We start from the raw sequence: 20,318 nt of genomic DNA, 5'->3' as shown, positions 1-20,318 counted from the left end.
AGCATTTCGTGAGGTCATAAGGTACCACCACGCATTCAAAGAAGAACCTAAGTTTTGCCATGTTACATATTGATCTATATCCAAAGTTAGTTTTTCTTCAAGAAATGTACAACGCACCTTTGTTTACCAATCGCTTCAACCAGCCGAAACACAATTGCGATGATCTCAAGCTCTATATTCTGTTGTCAAACTTTCGGTCTCAGAGCGACCGGAAATACAGAGAATTGCACTTAATCCATAGAATCAATACAAAGACAGAATAAATTTTCAAATTTATGTTTCGATATATTTATATAGTTTATTTTTCATTCAAAGACAGAATAATAAAATCGATGCAAAGACAAAGAAAGTGGAGCAGAAACGCCCACAGGGTGGAATCCAAACCCATGACATTTCTTTTTCTCTTTCCAAACTCTTTATCTGTTTCAACGACCTCCCGAGTTCTCCCCTTTGCTTTCCGATGTTTTCTTGAGAGCAACCCTTATTTCTATGTTATTTCAACGAGCCCCTCATTGCTTATTCTGATTCACTACATGCAAAGCGAGGGTCTCTGTTATGGCAGTCTTGGTGCCATAGGGAGCTTAAGAGGGTTCAACGCTGGTCGACCACTCTAGACATGTCGTAGACAATCGAGTCACGGCCCGGTGGTGAAAAAGACGGTCCCCTTCATCCCGAGTATTCCGAGTGGTGCTGGCTACCACCACCAAGCGACGGAAATAAAAACACCTTAACATAAATACTGCCGAAAGTGGAGGGGAAAATAGTCCCGCCAGTAGCGTAGTGGTCAGCGCACCACACCGGCATTATGGAGGTCGTCGGCTGGGATCCCACCCGGCGGGGATTTTTTCTGCTTTTTCTTTCGGTCTTTCGAAATTCTTTATCTGTTTCAATGGCGTACCACGTTCTCCCCTTTGCTTTCCGAGGTTTTCTTTACTGCCAACCCTTATTTCTGTGGTATTTCAACGAGCCCCTCGGTTCCTATTCTGATTCGCTATATATATATATATATATATATATATATATATATATATATATATATATATATATATATATATATATATATATATATATATATATATATATATATATATATATATATATATATATATATTTATATATATATATATATAAATTTATATATATATATATACATATATATATTTTTTTATAACTTTATAGAGCTGTTAAGCAGTTCCGGACTACCGTAGCAATCGGTCAGAACTTGGTTGCAGACACTTGGAGAACACTGAACAAGGGTTTTATTGTTCCCCACAGTTTCGAAAGGAGAACCTCTCTTCGTCGGGGGTCGTCTTAGAATAGACAGAGACACGCTTATACACACTTTGCTTCCGAGGGCCCCCGCACGGGGCACCTTGAGAAATCTTGGTGACGGTACTGGCGATACCGCGGACTCCAAGCCCCCGAACATAAGCTGGATCCAACCGTGGAGATGTGTTTATAGGTGGAAGGTTAGAAACCACGAATGGTGGACATCGGAGCCTCGGTCAAGCTTCGGCCGATGGGCTCCCTGCCTGTCTACCAGGCAGGGAGCTCCGGCACCTCTTTGACTACCAGGTAAGGTCAAAGGAGAAAGTACCCCCGTCTCCCTGCTTTTAGACTATGCCGTATGGTATTTTCAAAACCTCCCCCCAACCGTTATCGGCCCCCTAAAAGGGGCCGCACCGAAGTATCTTTTCCTTCTTTGCCTTCTATCTCGCTCCCAAAGCCAGATAACTACCCTCGTTTTTTGATCATTCAATCTGTGGACAAATCGAAGCCGGTTTCCTCTAAATCTGTATTTCTTGTTTCTAAATAACTTGAAGGTATCATCGGCAAAACATGTGACGCCAAAAAACTCAGAACTGGTGAAGTGCTAGTTGAAGTTAAAACTCAGCACCAATCCACAATCCTCGTGAAACAAACCCGCATGGCAGATCTGGAGATCAGGGTCACACCCCACCGCAGCCTCAACAGTTGTCAAGGTGTGATCTCTGAGGCAAATCTCCTAACGGAGACAGAGGCTGATCTGCTCGAAGGCCTAAAAGACCAAGGCGTGACAGCGGTAAGGCGCATCGTCATTAGGAGAGACCACAAAGAAATAGCCACCAAACATCTGATCCTGACTTTCGACCGCTGCACACTGCCCGAGCATGTCAACGCAGGTTTCATCCGTTGTTCTGTCCGGCCGTACATCCCGAACCTGCGGCGCTGTTTCAAGTGCCATAGGTTCGGGCATGGTACCAACTCCTGTCGAGGCAGAACAACATATGCCAAATGCGCCCAGCACGATCATCTCTCCGACAACTGCACTGCAACCAACTTCACCTGCCCGAATTGCCAGGGTCCACACGCAGCATACTCTCGTGCTTGTGAAAAGTTTCAGCTGGAGAAAAAAATTATTAATCTCAAGATAACCGAAAACATCACCTTCCCAGAGGCGCGAAAGTGGTTCGCGTCTTTCCCCCTGGGGAGGTACGCCGACGCAGCTGGGGAGGTACGCCGACGCAAGGAACAGGCTGCGACGTCCAGGTCAGTAGAGAAGACCAGAAACCGGCTTCCAAGAGTTCAAGCCCCGAAAGACCCTACATAAATAGTCACACTCCGGTAGCTCTGAACACATAATAATGGGAAGAGAAAATATTGTTCAATGGAACTGCAGAGGCCTTCTGAATATTCTTGACAATGTTTGTGAGATTCTGCATGCTAATCAGCCAAGTTTAATGTGTCTAAGAAACCCATTTAAATTCGAATCAATCAAATTTCTTAAATAGCTATATGATATTCAGAAAGGATAGGGTTGGCTGCACACACTCTTCGGGCGGTGTAGCCATAATAGCCAGGAAATCCCTTGCATGCCACCCTATCACTCTGAACACCATCCTTGAGGCTGTACCAATACTAACAATTTTTTTTAATAGGTTGATAACAGTATGCTCTATATACATTTGTCCTGATTTTGTGCTTTCTAGCTCTGACTTCGAGGCGATGGTTGACCAGCTGCCCGAACCATACATTATAACAGGCGACCTGAATGCTCCAAATTCTCTTTGGGGCTCTTCTCGTACGGATTCCAGGTGTCGCCTGATGCAGAGGTTTCTTACATCCTGTGGAGCATGCCTTTTCAACAATAAACATCCTACATATCATAACATAGGACACAACACAAAATTATGTCTTGACTTGGCTATTGGCTCCGCAGTTCTTTTTCCTCTTCTCGAGTGGGGTGTGGGAACTGACTCATATGGCAGTAACCACTTCCCCACCTCACTTACATATATGGGTAAAGGCCCAAGCAGTTCATCTTCCCATAATAGGTTCAATGAAGCACGAGCTAACTGGAACACATTTACAGAGACATCGAAACTACACTACACAACTATAAGACACCTACACGTAGATGAAGCCGCACAACTACTCACGGCGCACATCCTCGACGCCGCCGAAAAGTCCATTCCCCACGCCTCTGCTGCCCCGCGCAACCAGCGGAGGCCGTGGTGGAATGAGGACTGTAGGCGGGTGCGAGAGGACCAGAACAAGGCGTGGGGTATCCTCCGTGGGTACCCCACGTCAGAAACCCCCTCTTGTTCAAACGGGCCAAGGCATTCGGTAAACGTGTGCGCCGTGAGGCAAAAAGAGATAGTTGGCGCTCATTCATAATATCTATAAACTCATACACAGACACACGCAAGGTATGGACACGTATACGCAAACTCAAAGGACAACAGACACACAGCCTGCCCCTGGTCAGTACAACAAGGGACACATTGGAAGACCTGGCTGACACACTCGCATAACACTTCCAACACGTGTCCAGTTCAGCACACTACAAAAACATATTCCTGAAGTATAAAGACTCTAGTGAAAAGAAGTCCCTACACGACAACAACAAATCACAGACTTCTTACAACTTCTTGTTTTCACTACATGAGCTGAGAGCTGCTCTGAGCACGTGTACACCCTCAGCTTCAGGCCCAGACAACATTACATATACAATGATACACCACATACACGCCGACACCCTTGAAACACTTCTACATCTATACAATAACATATGGCTTTCGGGGCACATCCCTCCCTCTTAGAGGGAGGCCATAGTAGTGGCTTTCTTGAAGGAGGGAAAGGACCCGTCGTCCCCCTCAAGCTGCCGTCCTATAGCCATGACGAGCTAATGGCAGCATCAGCTCCCACGCGTTCAAAACGAGCGGTCGCCTGAAGCGTGCACCTTTAGAGAAACTCTCGGGATGGGCGTGCGAGGCGTGGGCTGCGATCTCATCGACCATGGTTGAACGTTCGTTCTGAAGTATGGCATCGCGAAAGCGCTTTAAGGAACCGAGGCCGAGATGTTGTGGTCAGCGGAGAGCGACGAGGACTGAGATGAGTGAGATTACTTCGGGAAATGAATCGCCCGTTTCTCTCGCATTGGTTTGTTTGGGTCACAAATACCCGTGCGCGTTACAATCGCAGGTGCAAGGTTTTTCGGTTTTTTTTGCGAGAAAAATCGGGTGCGTGTTAGAATCACGGGTGCATTAGAATCGTGTAAATACGTTATCTTCCCTCTTTAGGAAGAAAGAAAGATATACTTGAGAGGGTGGGCACCTAATATTGCAAAAGCAACAGATAGAATTAGAAGAAAGCTGCAGATGAGAGGCCATAGCAGAAACACCGGACCTCAGGTAGATCCTTTTTGAGACTTGCGACAAGTTCAGCACGGGTTGGGCATGTTGAGGCCTCTTTAGTGAGAATCGCGCGGACCCAGTGCCGCTTTTTAACAGAGCGGGTCCCTGTTACCACTTAACTATTCGTGCCGTGAGAGGACCTCATACACTTTGTACCTTTCGTTTCTCATTTCGGGCTGTAGTCATGGTCATTAGAGAAAGTTCTGAGGGCAAGAGACCAGTAGAAATAATTTTGGGAACTTATGTTGAATGGAGTAACAAGAGCATTGAAGATGTTTGAGCATGGTTTTATCAAGTTTTCTGAAGAACGGCCATCAGCAAGCCGCTCAGAAACCAAAATGACACGTCCGTCAAATTTTGTGGAACTTGGGACGTGAGCTTGTGGACCCAATTCATTAGTATGTGTAGTTGTAAATAAATAGTTTGGCACAAATCCTCGAAACAGAAAAAACAGAAAGCAAATGACAGAAGGCAAATACCCTAATTTGTTCATAAAGTTATGATTTTTTTTCAATAAAAATGAGGTAGACAAGCGCAGAACGATACGAGAGAAGTTATTGACAGGACACCGGGCTGACCTCTATTTTAAATCTCTTGTCCCGTTTACGCGCCCCTGTTCATGTGTTAGCTATGCACCAACAAGCCCGCAAAATCACGTTTTTTACAAAGATACGCGATCAGCGAGCGCCGTTGGTGCGTTCGGTGTTTTATAAACATGTGCGCCGTGTTAACACCGTGTGACGACGTATATACATGCATGTGCAATAAATTGAGAATCATAGTGACCAAAAGATTCTAAATTATTAGCCCTTGGTTATCTCTCTCAGTTTTGGGAGGACATAAAGGAACACAAACAGAATGCAACCACTGTTTATACGCCCGCACGCTTTGATGCAGAAGACTTCAACTGCTTATGTTTATTCTGGAAGTAATTTATTTTCGCGTAGTCTGGCTTTTGTTTCACTGTTTTTGGTAACCTTTAGTGAAAGATTTCTGTCTGCAGATTTTCAACAGGCAATCAAGTAAAACAAAACATACAAATTAGTAAAAGAAAGCAAACTATTGTTCAACACATGTTCACAATAAATCAGTACCAACAAACCCTGCAACTACGTACAAATACCGAGGTGTTCAGTGAAGTCATCGTAGTCATGAGTGCCCTATATAAAATTTATCAGATCATACGATTTACGCACAGATGGCTACCTTTTTTGCAACCCTAAACCAGCATCCTCCGATACTAAAAACTTGCATATCTAACGTTCGTTTGACCAAGGCTAGAATATTCCTCAATTTTTAACCCTCGCATTCATATCATTCCCACTAATTGGATTCGATACAAAATCGCGCCACCCATTCAAAAACACCACAGTACTCTCAAACAATCAGTGTGACGTTACTCGAATAGTTCATCAACCTCCAGTATCACGCAACACGTCGCATTATCGCTTGTTACTGCCTTCTACACAACCTTTATACCCTTCACAATCTCGACGTGCTTTATCCGTGCCCCCACGAAGAGCTTCTGCCCATCTGAGCGAAAGTCACCCAGCTTCTAGAATAAAGTGCCGTACATTATCAGTGACTAGTTCTTTCTTTCCTAACGCAATAGCAATTTTAAATTCACTACCCAAAGGGCAAAGAAGAGCAGTAAAATACCTATAAAGAGGGTTGTCAGCCAAGGAGACACAATCTCTCTAATGTTATTCACAGCGTGTTGAAATACTTAGACCAAGATAGGACACCGGATCCAAACCATAAGACAGAGATAATTAGAAGGATAAGAATGGGGGGGGGGGAGTGCATTCGGCAGGCATTCTCAGATAATGAATGGTAGCCTACCGTTGCTTTGAAGACGTTAGTGTATGACAGCTGCATCTTACCGGTACTCACCTGCGAGGCAGTAACTTGGAGGCTCCCTAAGAGAGTTCAGCTTAAATTGCGGGCAATTGAAAAGAAAGATGTTAGGTGTAGCATTAAGGCACAAGAAGAGAACGGACTGGTTCAGGGAACAAACGCTTTTAAAAGAAATACTGGTAGAAATTAAGAAGAAATGGACGTTGGCAGGGCATGCAACGCGAAGGCAAGGTAACCGTTGGTCATTAAGGGTAACAGAGTGGATCAATAAAGCAGGCAAAGCAGGGGGCGGCAGAAAGTTAGATGGTCACATCACATCAAGAAGTTGGCGGGTATAAATTGGTCGCAGTTAGCACAGGACCGGGATTATTGGAGATTAATGGGAGAGGCCTTTGCCCTGGATTGGGCGTAAATAGGCCGTTATGCTGCTGCTGATGAGGATGCTGATGATTATGGGGATGATGATGATGGTAATAGCGGTGTAATGATGGTACTGATGATGATATTATGATGATGATGGTGGCATAGCTTGGTGCACTAACCGGAAATACATTTTTCAAAAAACTTGGAATGACCAACCTTTCAGCCTTTACGGGATACTCTTCTCGAATCGATTGTGCAAATTTTTTTGGACGTTTACTCCCCCCCAGTTCAGCATCGTTGACATAGTACCGCTATTACCAACGGGGGGTAATTTCTAATGTGCTGTTTCTCTTGTTTTTGTTGTTTTCACTACGTGTATTGTTGTACGATGGTGATTTCTATTGTGCTGTTCTTCTTGTTGTTGTTTTCACTACATGTATTCTTTACCTTGGCGCAAGCTCCCCCCTTTTGTGTAATGCGTTCACGCAAATAATTACGGAAAAAATAAAGAAAATAAAACCAAATGCCACACTGTGGTTGTGTAAACAATCTTTAAGGACGGCCGCAACATTACCGCTACTAGGCGAGCATAAATAGGTACAGCGTATTCAAGAGGAAGCGTAACTATTGACTGCCACAACGTGATGGTAAACTGAATAGGGTGTGGTATATATGAAGATATCTTATAAGATGCAGTTAGTTTCTATCATAAAGGAACGCAAAAATCCAGCACTCAAAGCGGCACTGTGGAGTTGTCACACAGGAGAACCTCCGTTAAAGATAACCCTCAGCACTAAACTGTGTTTTTTCTTAAAAAGATTTTCTGTCTTATACGCGGAAATAACCTATAACCGGTCCGATGATAACAGAAACCAAATCTGGGTATGCTTACACACCCTTACTCTCATCCGAACAGCGCTTCACCGAAATGGTCTCAGAGTTTTATCATTTCAAGTGTAGCCTACCTAAGCATGCAAAAAATATCTGGATTATCTTACAATACATGGCGTTCCATCTCGATATTGCCAGTTCTTTTTCTCTTTCCGCGGCGAAAGACATGTATATGTGCAGTTTGTAGCGTATCCAAGCTGAAACAAAAAAAACGTTACACCCTATATCTTTCTTGCTCACAAGCACCGGAATATGTTTTTTTTATTTTTTCAAGCTGTTTGAAAGTATATAGGCCACTACGAGGACATTCATTTTTAACAGATCCTACCCAGGTAAGAAGCCAGGGACGAAACCGATGTCCTCATATCGCAAATCGTCAGTGGTTATTCGAAAAGATTCATTTTTTATGTTTTAAGAATCATGAATCGGTTGGGCCGTCTCGAATAGATTTATTTGAAAATTGTAGGGTGTATTCAAAATCAAGGGGTACATGAAAACAAGATATAATCACAGAGAAATCTTGCTTGCATTTTATTATTATATTTCTATTCGGGATCCGGTAATACCGTGGGATTCATTATATTGGGTTCAAAAAATTCTCCTTGTTCTATTGCATCGTTTCGCTCACCATAAAGCTCGCCCACAACCATTGTAAAGGGACTGGCAACAGTAGTTTCGAGTTTTCAAGAGACATTTATTTATACAGAATGCTTCTTTATCTCTGATATGACCTTGTGTTTGCGTCGTAAGCGTACCAGCGCCCTTTAATCGCCTCAGTCTCTTCTTAAGAGCGTCTTTATATTGAACAAAAAACATTTTAGAAGATATTCCAAGAAAGTTATCTTTTATAATAATACACTATGGTTACTTTTAAATAAAAGTCTTCTGAAAACCACTTCTTAATATCTTCCTATGTTTTTTCGCCATACTCGTGCTGTAGAATGACATGATGCAGACATCATGCGCCTAGTTCTTAAGAGACCATATAAATAACATAATTCAGTAATGAAACTATAACATGCTAAGGCAATTTTTCCGGTGTTAAACTCGTTATTTTAATGTTTTACTTGCCTTGACATTCGCCTATCCGCCTCAACGGCAGAACACATTTTGCTTGAATGACCTTGCGTGTAGTTACTTTCAGTGCACTTGTCATATGGGCAGACATTGTTGTTATAAAAAACTGAGACATTTGTCAACTGTATATTACAAGATTTGGTACTTTTAATTCAGGTTAATAAATTTGGTTAGTTGTATTACCGGAGAGGCATAAATATATAAATGTTTTTTAATCTTGATTTGCGTGTTCCCAAAAAAATGGAAGAACAGGTAGCCATAATATTAGCATTGGCATTTTTTGCTTCTTTTGTGCTGAATAACAAAGGAAGGAAGACTTGTATAAACAAATTAAAAAAGGTCGTAATTCTCTTGGAACTGCTATTGGGTTAAAAATACCAGGCACTTTTTTCTCTGTTGGTAAGAAGCCTTCAATTTTTAGGTATGCTTCTCTAGTTTTGCAATCCTCCTTTAAACTAAAAACGTAAAGCGCCCAATTGTTCCGCAAATAGCAGCAGTCCCGGAACAAAATGTGCCTACGCTGTAAAGAGTAAAGAATACGCATATCTCTTGGCAATAATAGATTTGGCGCAACGAGAAACTTTATGGTGGCATGACCGGCTGAAATATACTGGAGTGGGACATTTTAATGTTGTGCTTTCCGTAGTTGCTTATCGCTCAGAACGGTGCGTGTCAGCAAGGTCCTTTATAAATATGAAACCTGAGAGGAAATTCCGATGGTGCAATGTGTCTGGCTAAGAGGTTGCGAGCTCCAATACCGAGAGCGCGATAGACGCAGAAACTGGTGTTCCCACAGGTGCCTCCTTTCCATCCCTTCAACCCCTTGTGCCTTCCTAAGGAAGCGCACTCAGGATGGCTTCATGATGTCGTGTAACTTGGCTAGCCGTTATCTCTACCCACTGCTTTCTGTGCTCGGGGTAACGATAAGCGAAGGCCAGCTAGCGTACACGCATGTGAGATAGAACAAATGGGGTCTCGTTACCAGAAGCAGCACCAGCAGGCACAGAATCACGTTGACACCTGGCTCATGAGCAAAAACAAGCTTCTTTTCATGATACGCTGGGATTCTGACGGGTTTTAAGCCCCTTTCCTTGAAGCAGGAACACCTATAACTACCAGAGTGCCGCCTCCACACGCGGAAAGCAGCAAAAAAAGTTGTAAAAGTTGTAATAGATGTTTCTTCCTAATATAACGCAGACATTTTAAGAACCTCAGGAATCGACAACTTTGTTTGGGCTAACCTAACCATCTCTCCAAAGCTAATAATTGAAGCATCACGCTTTTAAAGTATTACGTGGAGGGCACCGGCTGAACGCAATGGTACGTGATCTAAACAGGAGCTACCTAGTAGCACACAACTTTATATATAAAGGAAGCTGTATGAAGTATTTTGCGCCTATAAACATAGAACACGGGAACCAAGTAAGAGAGGCAAACCCCGAATGAGGAAAGCAAACCTGTATAATTTTTTCACGCGAGAATATGACGAAAGAGATCCAGCAATGAGATGCAATTACGATTTCGCAGCAATAACGTGAATTCTAACCAGCCTATTTGAAAAAGCACATAACCAGAATTTTGCAGACTGAGCGATTTTTTGTATCACTGAAGAAACTGTCGTGAAATTGATGGCAATGTTAGCCTTTTACCCAATTTGCTTAAAAAGGTACGCTGCGTTTGTTATGAAAACAGCTTGGGAGAGAGACGGCCTCTAAGTTCGAGTACCTCATGTATTACTAAATACCGCCGATTGCTCAGTTATTGCTGTCGTGCATGCTTTGTGGTCTATCCCTGTGTTGCCGTGGGAGCGCTTCAATCTCTTAAGTGTTCCTTAGGGAAAGCCACGATAAGGTGTATTTCTGCGGACAACAAGCAGAAATCCGCACGTTTGTTGTCTTGCGGGCAGAAGAGCCAATAATTTCGATGAGAGCATTGAAACGTTGTTTGATTGTTTTTCCAGCGGGCGTGTCGCAGCGGTAAGACAGGCGCCGAGTGTGCCTCTCCCTCCGGATGCAGGGTTCTCTTGCTACACTGGAGGTCAGTCCATCCAGTTCCCCTAATTTCCTCTTATGAGCAGTGGGAGGGGGCGCTGGGGAGCTCAGACCTAGAGGTACAAACCTCCTTGGTCCCCAGAGCTGCCGATGTCGCCGCCCGGCACAAGCCAGTGGCCACAAACGTCCCTTGAGCCACATAAAGCTCAATAAAAATGTTTTCTCTCAGGGGAGATTACTGCTTTGTAGCATACGAAGCACAGGTGTGTTCGGGTCGGTACTGTTACTCTAGCTGATAAGGTTGTCTAGAGATCAGAGCATTCAATAGAGAACCGTGCTGGTAAGTCTGGCCTAGATAGATAGCCAAAAGATATGGCGTGTGCTTGCAAGTCGCCTTGGGTCTGGCTTTGTCACCACATTGATGCGGCAGCGACAGCTATTATGTAAGGAGGGCGCCTTGTTGAGAAAGGTGGTAACTGTGTTGCCGTGATGGACAATACTTTAATGATGTCGCGAGCGTATGGATTGCCAGTAATTAGAGTTGCTGTTAGTTGGTTGGGTTTCATCTTTGCTGTACTCGTGTTAGATCAACATGTTTCAGTTTCCCCGTAAAAGTGAGCGTGGATATGACATGATTGCTTGTTTAGCAACGTTTGGTTGGAAATGTGGCCAATCATCGGTATAGACTGTGTTAGTATGCCTTCTAACTGTATTTTTGAGAACGCCCTTGGGAATGTGTTGTCAGTGTAATAAAGTTGGAGAGCTTTGTCTTTTTGTGATACCGTACAAAGCCACATATAGGAATCTGGAGGCAAAGGTATGTCGACGGAACCCCCGGAAAAGAGGTGAATGCTGGCTGACCTTCATGTGTCAGGTGTGTGTTGCTTAGAACACTTGAGTGTTTTTCTTATTGCTGTACGTAGTGCATGACGGGCTTTTTATATGTCTTGAAATCGTAATTACATTTCATCGTCACCGGAAAAAGAATGAAGTGCTCGAGGACAAAGACTGCCTTCGAGCACTTCATTGCCGCGCCGAACATGCTGCCGAAGCAGCAAGAGAAAAGCAACTCCAACAATAATTATGGATTACTATTTTAGAGAACGTCTGGTATTCTTCAAAACAATTTTCGTTTCTGCCGGCTTAGGTTCCTCTGCTATTATATTTTGAATAAATGGGTTAGGGTTACTAGACCCACTTTTCTAGTTGTTGGGATGCTTGACAGTCGCAAATAGTAGTGGTCGTCAAATGTCCGTCGAAAATACATCATCACCCAAAAAACCGAAAGCCTACAACGGAGGCGCCCGGGAACGAGGGCATGATATATTATTTAATACAAAGCAGCGGTAACGGGAGAGTAGAAAGAAAGACGATGATTTGTAAAAGTGTTCAACGCTGCTCCGCTACACTTGCGGTATAAGGCGTATCATAGTAGAGGTCCCCGAAATATTTTTGCTACCTGGAGATCTTTAAACTGCTTCGAAATATCAACGCACGGTTGTTTCAGGTTGCTGCACCACGTGAAAAGCGGCTACGTGATCCGGGATCAAACCGGTGTCTCTTGCTTAGACACACAACGGCTTTGCCAGTGAGCCAATGCGTCGGTAGGCAGACCATTAGTCGTAGTTGTGGAATTAAAAGGACAACTCATTTCAACAAACGCTGTTCTCCGCAGTAAAGTTCGTTCCACCTCTTTGAAGTGGCAGTAAGATTGGGGACATGGTAACCATACGTGCCCGCTACTGACGCCCTAAAATGAAAGGGCGTTCCACCAGAACCGATCATTCATGCCTATTGGTCCCCTCATAAATAGCTGCGAAGATTAACGCGTGCCTTTCAAGAACCAAGGAACGCCCAAATTAGGGGGTGAAGAAACTAGAATGCGTACTTATTAGAGCTTGACCCCAGTATGTATCGTTTAGTTCAACTAATTTTGAAGAAATTTACTTTTTTGAATTTACGGTGACTGCCGCGTGCGGCAGACGAGGTTGGCGCCACACGGTGACGTTCAAATATGAACCTTAACATCAGGGAGTATCTCATTGCAGAGAGGCCCCGTAAAAGGGTCGGAATGACCATACAAAGAAGTGTAACGTCCGTTCACACAATCGCCAAAATGCAAGTGAAATCATTTTAAAAGTGAGAATATAATACACGTAACCATGGGATGAAGTTTTGAGACGTGCAGGCAGTAAGCTTCTGTCCGGTATGGTACACCGGGCTCAAAAGTTTCTCACTACATTTGAAAGAACAAATGCACACCATCAGCAGTACAGCGTGCACAAACGCCTTCAACCATCCAATTTTCGGTCACCAAAAAGGTCCTGACTTTGCGTCTAATGAATGCTATAAAAAATCATCGAAACCTGTTCCGAATTAATGAGCGATGCCCCTTGTTTAAGTCCAAGAGTATGAGTGGCAAAAAATTATGGTTGATCTCTCTCTCTCATTCGAATCAGTAAACCATTAAAGTGAAAGGCGCATTCACAGGAGCACTTGAAGGTTTAAGGAACCTACTTCTTGTGCGAAGGGCTCGCGAGCCTGACCCCGCCTGATCAAGGGGCGCCGACATACAAGAAACAAAAAACGAACAAGTTTATTCTGGGACAACAAAATTAAAAATGGCACGCAATAGAACAGCAAAATGAAACATATAACGGTCTTGCGAACACAGACATAGCCGAGGATGCCTCAATTCACACGCGTCCACTTCACGAAGGCGCTGGCATCGAGACGCCAACTGTCGGTGCTCAGTGTCGCTATGATGCGCTACTTGTCTTCGCCTATCCTAGACGGCAGCATCATTTGAATGAGTCATACGGAAGGACATAAGGCGCTCTTATAGAGCTGCTCATGACTCCGCTGATAGCGCCGTCAGTAGAGCGATACGTACTTCTGTTGCAGCGAGATGGCTAGCGGGGATATGGGCCCAAAACCGGGCGCGAAGCGTCAATTGCACTTTTCCTGGTGACGTCACTTCCGTGACAGGTACAGCGTGAGTCACATCTGCGTGTACCCGGGTATGAAACACTTTTGTGTTAAAAATTGTTACGGGCTGTCGCTTGTGTTATAGGCACCCTTCCTTTGAAGAAACATCTGCCATTTTTATAGAGTTGTCACCGATCCACCGATTCTCCATAAAACTATCGTCTACCAATAAACATTGATACAAACCTATACAAGGATAGGCGAGGATAAAATTTCTTCCACAAAGATTGAACTCCCTAAAACACAATATACACTGTCGTTGATATGTACAGAAGTACAAAGGCAACAATTCTTGCAGGTGACTGCGCTTCCAATTTTTGGGGCTGGATGACCCTCACAAAACACAAGAACCGAGCCTACCGACATTTGAGCTATACTGTTGGCAAATCGACTTGTGGTAATATAAAATGAAAGCGAAGGGAAAGTGATAGGCTCTCAGAAGGAAGTCATACAGTGGCCTGCAGGCAGGATTCAAAAAGCTTCGGAAGTATGTTTTCATTATTGAGGTGAGAAAGCTGAACACATGACAGGGACACCTAGACACAATGGACTGGAAGTGCCAGAGGCCGAAAACCTAGAAGACGGGAGGAAAGGTATGGGGCTCCCTTCAACCATGACTGTGCTACTAGCCTTCCCGAAAACACCAAAAACTTTTCCTCCTCCACATCAAGCAACGAAAATATTTCTCTTGCTAGAAATATATCTAAGGGTCAAAAAATGAAAAATCCCAGGCAGGGAAAGCTAGCGCTTGTTTTCCTCGGATATAGATGGGTGAAGACGTTTGTTTGGAACAATAAGACATAAACACTGCTAATTTCGGAAAACGTCCTGTCTCTTTCTCACAACCTAGGCGAATGTAAGGGCATGTTTAGAGAGACCAACCTAAAGAATACAATTTTTGCTCCTGTTGAAATTGTGTGTAGGTTTGACCAGCGTCTTTATCAACGTGAGCTTTCGGTGACTGGTAGATAAGGAGAAGGGCAACTGCTGTTGTGGGCGTAGGCTTTGGGTTTCACCCTCTTTTCTGTTTTCAGCTTTTTACAAAAACTCTACACATAATAACGCTATAATGTGATTGACCCTCTCTGTATCTCTCTTAGCAAACATCAGAGTCTTCAATTCCTACACGAAGTTTCAAAATAAACAAATTAAAACACTGACACTGTTAAAATTGTCCACACCCAAACCCCAAAGCCAAAATATTTCACGCGTTTCTGCTTAGTCAAGCAAGCGTATATTGGCTGTATCATTCTTCTTTTATGGCGAATGAGAAAATGTGCGTCTAGATTTGCCATAATTTCTTCACTTCTGTACTTCACACTATAAAATATTATTTCAGCAACTCAGTCAAAAACAACCCCTTTGGCACCTGAGTACGGCTGCTGCGTCGGATATCTTAAGCCATCAACACAGATGTTATCTGCAACCTCTTTTTGATGATCTTGAATATACTTTGCAGTTTTTATGGTTTTTATAAAGACATCTTATGTATTAACTAAGAAAAACAAAACTCCGTACTCTTAAATTTTCTTTTGGATTTGGACTAATTGTATGTTTGGGTTAAACTCTTCGCAAATTATTTTTGGTAAAATATTTCCATGATAAGCAATGTTTAGCCTAATGTAGACCACCTGAATACTCTTAGAAGGTTTTATACGTTTGTAGTAAAGTTGTATGACCGAAGCTTGTATACACATAAACTTTTTGTTGCTTGATGCATATTTTCGCCTCTGTAATTGCTTCTTGGCTGTCCCACATTGCAAGACTTCATGCACATTATATATAGGGGATGATCACGGCCATTCCTAACTTTCCAAAATGCTTATATCGGTCGCCGCTTGTAGAATCTTTAAAATTGAACACCGTGTCTTTGGCTAATAAAACATCTGTATTATACGTGTTGTCAGTTTTGGTGCATGTAACCGTGCATCGCGTTTCACTTTCGTAGTGGGGCGCTTTGTCTGGTGTTTTCAAAAATGTTTAGTGTACGTTTTTACACAAGCAAAACACTTTTATAATGATGAAATATTTTGTAGAACGGTTTTAAACAGTCTTGTGTTATATTTGTTTAAAATTTCGTTGTCCCGTGACACTTTAATTGACCATCAAATTATTATACAAACGCTTCTAGACTATATTGGATGTGTCCACTTAGCTACTTAAAGAGCTTTATCACTGAGTTATTCATCTTGTAATTTTTAATAACAAAACAGGTAAAACAAACATTCGGGCAACAGTTCATTTCAAACCAGGGACAGAAACAGCTTACCCCAGTATAGTATCCGTCACACCTAGAAGGCATTCTTGTGGTAGTTGGCTGGAGTGGAGGACGTTTAGTTGTAGCAGGAACTTCTCCTGCGAACAAAAATTTCAAAGAACATATTCATTTAAACCAGAAATCCGAGAAAGTTCAGTGGTTTTTGAACAAAAATATTTGCAATTTTTTTGCTCTGATTTTTCGAAAATTCTGGATACTTCTCTAAGAGAGTGTTTAAAAAAAACTTTTTCTTGTAATTTAGGTGCAAATAAAGTACTAAATATTAGTCATCAATCCCAGGTGAAATATATACAATGCAAATTATGAGTTAAACAGGGGAAACTTTTTTTTCTGCCCTGAAGTATGAATGATCCAGACAAAAGCTTTTGCTTATATGGTTTGCTTTATTTGGTTGCCTCACCGCATGTCGCTCGCTATCCTTCCTTAAAGTTAAAAAAACTTACCTACGGTTTCACAATTCAAGGTACTAGCACTAGCTAACAAATAAATTGTTCGGCGGTTTTCCAGCTACCGTTAAAATGTTTGTGGCGCTTTACTAAACGTTATATACTGTTACCTAATAAGAAAAAGAATGGTGCTCAAGCATTTTACTTCGGGTGGGTATTGTGCTCCGTCCACCACATCAAAGTTTCCTCTTGCTGGTACATAATATTCATACGTTTGTAATGATGTTATATAAAAATATATAATAAAGAAATATTTCCGAGTTGGATAACAATTTTAAATAGTTTTATCATGACAAGACCGCGCATGTTAACACAAAAAAATGTTAACCTGTTTTAAAATTGTGAACTAAGATGCGAGCAAATCTTTATTTGTGAATAATACAATTGAATAATCATGGCCCTTACTGTACCTAAACAATTAGTAAACGTCGGTTCTTGGTTACAAAGAATTTCAATGTGCACCTGGTGCGAGATATACCTGTTTTGTGCAACGGAACCACTCCGTAGATGGCGATTCATAAAGGGTACACGAAATGTTTTTAAATTTTTAGAACTTCATTTGAAATAAGCAAGTACGACAAGTAATTAAAGCCGAAAAAAGGGGTAGTGTTAATATAGTGCACGCTGCCCTACCATTTGTTTCAAATAAGTTTGGGCAAAACAGAAGAGACAGCCCGCTTCTCTAGCGGTACTCCATACCTTAAGGTTGTGGTTTGCCGCGAAACGCAATTTTGTAGTGTTTGCATTTTTGTAGTTATCTTATTAAAACAAGTAAATAAAACAAGTGTAATGATAATGTCGCCTTAACGGTCATGTCAGTGTTGTTGTTTTGGGGCCACGTGAGACTCATGTAGTTTTAGTACCTCCAAAAAGGAGGGTTTGCACTTATTTGTCACCACAGCCATAGAGATCCACATACTTTTTGTCAAACCCTAGCGCAAGACCATATTCCTTTAAAAACATTATGAGAGATGGAGAAAAGCCCGCCTAAAAAGGGAACATCATGCGAGAGAAAATACCTCTAGTAGATGGCAATGCGAAAAAGGTGCTCTATTTTTTGGACTGTCATTTCGGGATCTATGATCAAGAGCTTGAGGTCAGAACATAAGCATTTGCAAGCGGACCACCATTAAGGAATTCACAGCGCCCCGGTTCCCGAGTTCGATCCGATGAAGCGAGAAGACAGGGAGAGAGGGGTGGTGTGGAAGGGGACAGCGACAAGTTGCAGTTGTGTGCTCAGACTCCCGCTGTGTCTTTAAACTCCTCTACATTGAAAAAATTGCGGCCTTCCCTATGGAACTTAGTTGATTTGTAGTAGGCTGGCCACACCTTGAAGACAGCTGCAGTAGTTACTACAGGGAGAGTTTGGAGAGTTCACGAGAGTGAACAAAAGGCTGCGTCTTGGTTGCAGAGGGTCACGCGTACTGCACCTCAACCTTTACGTACGGGTTAAGAAAACCGAATCCTTCCAATTCATGAAGACGAAAAGACGAACACCCCGCGGAACTTTATAATATCCCGAAAGCAACACCCAATCACTATGGCAGTGAATTATCTGGGTTTCCACCAGGAAATATGCGAGAGCACGCGCAGGCGCAAAAACACCATCTTTTGTGAACAACATCTGCTTGTCTATCTCCTTCAGAGTGGTCTACCACCTGTCACGTTATTGGCATTATTTTAAAAAAACAGGTTGCGGAGCAGACTGTTGATCAGGAGGGTTAGGGCGCACAAGCGAAAAAGAATACGCGTACTGTCGGCCTTCACGGATAGAGTATATTATTGACAAAAATGGGAAGAGGAATATGACAACTAAATAATCAGATCAGTTCCTAACTAAACAAGTCCGATCCCGAAATGTTCTAACTCCCTTGCGGGAGTCCAGGTCGTCGGTACGCTGGAGCGGTGCGCTGACCTTTGTCACTATCGCCGCTCTTGCCCGTTCTATCACAGGTCAAACAACGAGGCTGCGTTGCAGACGATCGAGGCGGTATTGAAGGGGCCTCGAAGGCCTCGAGGAATCTGCAGCTCGCTAGCGGAGTGCCCTGGACGTTGGCGCCCAGTATTTATCTCCCAAAAAACCGCGTCTCGCGTGAGAACAGGGCGTCTTCCCGTCACTGCTCCCTGCTGCAAGAAAAGGGCTGACTTGTGGTCTCTGTAGACAGGTCCTGAGTTTTGAAAGTCAAGAGGTGGATCTGGCTCCCCCTTGATGTCTCCTAAGCGTGGTTGTCCAACTGGGAACTCGCCTTCCACAGCGTTCCTCTTGCCTCCAAATTGCCATCTCTGCTCCAATTCCTCCGTCTTTTCTATTTCCTACTCCCCGCACCATCTCGTTTTCTGACACCAGCACGAGCGCTTCGTCGTGTTCTCCATTCAGAGCAACCCAAAAGCGCCCCCTCAAATGTGCCCAGCGGAAGAGTTATTTTCAGAAAACTGCGTTCAGTTAGGTTCTTTGGCAGTCATACTGAAGTCTTCAGTCACTGTATACTTTCCGCATCACCTATCACTGATATCACAAAGTATCAAGAAATAAACCATAAACCAAACCTCACAAACTATCACTGTAGAATTAATATTAAAATGTGGTGAAGTATTTTCTCAACACTATGTAACACAAGAGGAACAGAAACGCAAAAATCAAATACACCTGTTTAGCAACACCAAAACCTCGCTGGCAGTTTTAAACAACATGTCACAAAGAAACCCCCTAAGCCGTGGAAACAATCACGCACTGCAATAATCAACACAAAAGTGAAAAGTTTACATTTGATATTTTAGAAACAGCGAAATGTAATCTGTTGCGTTTTCCGCCATGTCTTGTTTCCTCCTTTACCCAATGGGCACCAGTACTTTATTGTACTAAAGTATGTTCTCTTAAAATTTTACATCTTTAAACGAAACTACAGCAGCGAACAAAATCTTAAGGGGGCCGTAAACAGGCTTTCAAAGATTGAGATTTTACGTGCGCTATTGTTGGAGTACTATTCAAATAACGTCCTGCCGCAAAAATGGTTTAAAAGCGTTCCGTATTAGCCGAGTTATCGTTCATTAAAAAGGGCCAGCAACAAGGCCTGGTCCATTGCCTCTTTCACCGCGCCTCCAAAGCACTGTGGAAGCGGAGACGCCACCGACTAGGCGTAAGACCTGGTAGGTGACACCAAGAGAAATAGGGTTGCGTCGAGAAGCGCGCAGCCATTGGCTCCGCTCGGCGGTACGTCGCGCTACTTGTAGCAGACGACGGCCAAGCTCCGCCTACTACATCTGCTACCGCTCAGCGGGGTCGGCCGGTGGCCGGCCCGCATCGAACGGCTCCTCGCGCCGCCCTTCTCACGTCGGCGGAAACGAGCGGAAGCGAGCATTTGAAGGCAAGATAGGGGGATTCCAAACTCAGCATGCTCGTTTACGATAATAATTGAAGATTGCCACCGACGACTATAGCGGCTCGCTAGTGTTTCGGCATGCGGCGCTGTCGCGGTGATCTCGTCCCACCGAGGTCGGGGAAAAGTCTTAGCATCGCCGCAGTTATCCAGACACTGCTTTGCGAGGCCACGACGGCGACTATCCCCCGCCCAATCTTTCACGGCACTATCATTCCCTTTCACGTATTTGCAGACTGATTTTCAGCAATAGTCCCGCTCTGGCGGGCGGTGACAAGTTTTAGCTGCCGCGGTGTATGCCTATCGGGCAAACACCGCACAGTGGGCTGCTTGTCTACCGTGCAGGCAGATGCTTGCCGCGGTCGCGCGTGTAG

The 20,318-nt window shown here is 43.4% G+C and overlaps 1 protein-coding gene across 2 annotated transcripts in view; it reads right to left on the bottom strand.

Annotated features, from left to right (window-relative positions):
- Positions 1-20,318, bottom strand: part of LOC144142092 (uncharacterized) — a 68,243-nt gene that overhangs the window by 35,325 nt on the left and 12,600 nt on the right. Inside the window, exons 5-6 of one of the 2 annotated variants that reach the window (XM_077673512.1) lie at positions 16,113-16,198; positions 7,895-7,984 (exon numbers count right to left, since the gene is read on the bottom strand). In XM_077673512.1, the coding sequence (XP_077529638.1) occupies positions 7,895-7,984; positions 16,113-16,198 (176 nt within the window). The remainder of the gene's footprint in view (positions 1-7,894; positions 7,985-16,112; positions 16,199-20,318) is intronic. The other variant, XM_077673513.1, reaches the window with a different exon arrangement.

Source organism: Haemaphysalis longicornis, unplaced genomic scaffold, assembly GCF_048455015.1.
Source record: "Haemaphysalis longicornis isolate Haplotype H1 unplaced genomic scaffold, Haemaphysalis longicornis Haplotype H1 scaffold_6, whole genome shotgun sequence".
NCBI classification, from domain to species: Eukaryota; Metazoa; Arthropoda; class Arachnida; order Ixodida; family Ixodidae; genus Haemaphysalis; species Haemaphysalis longicornis.
This window is presented reverse-complemented; position numbering and strand designations above follow the sequence as displayed.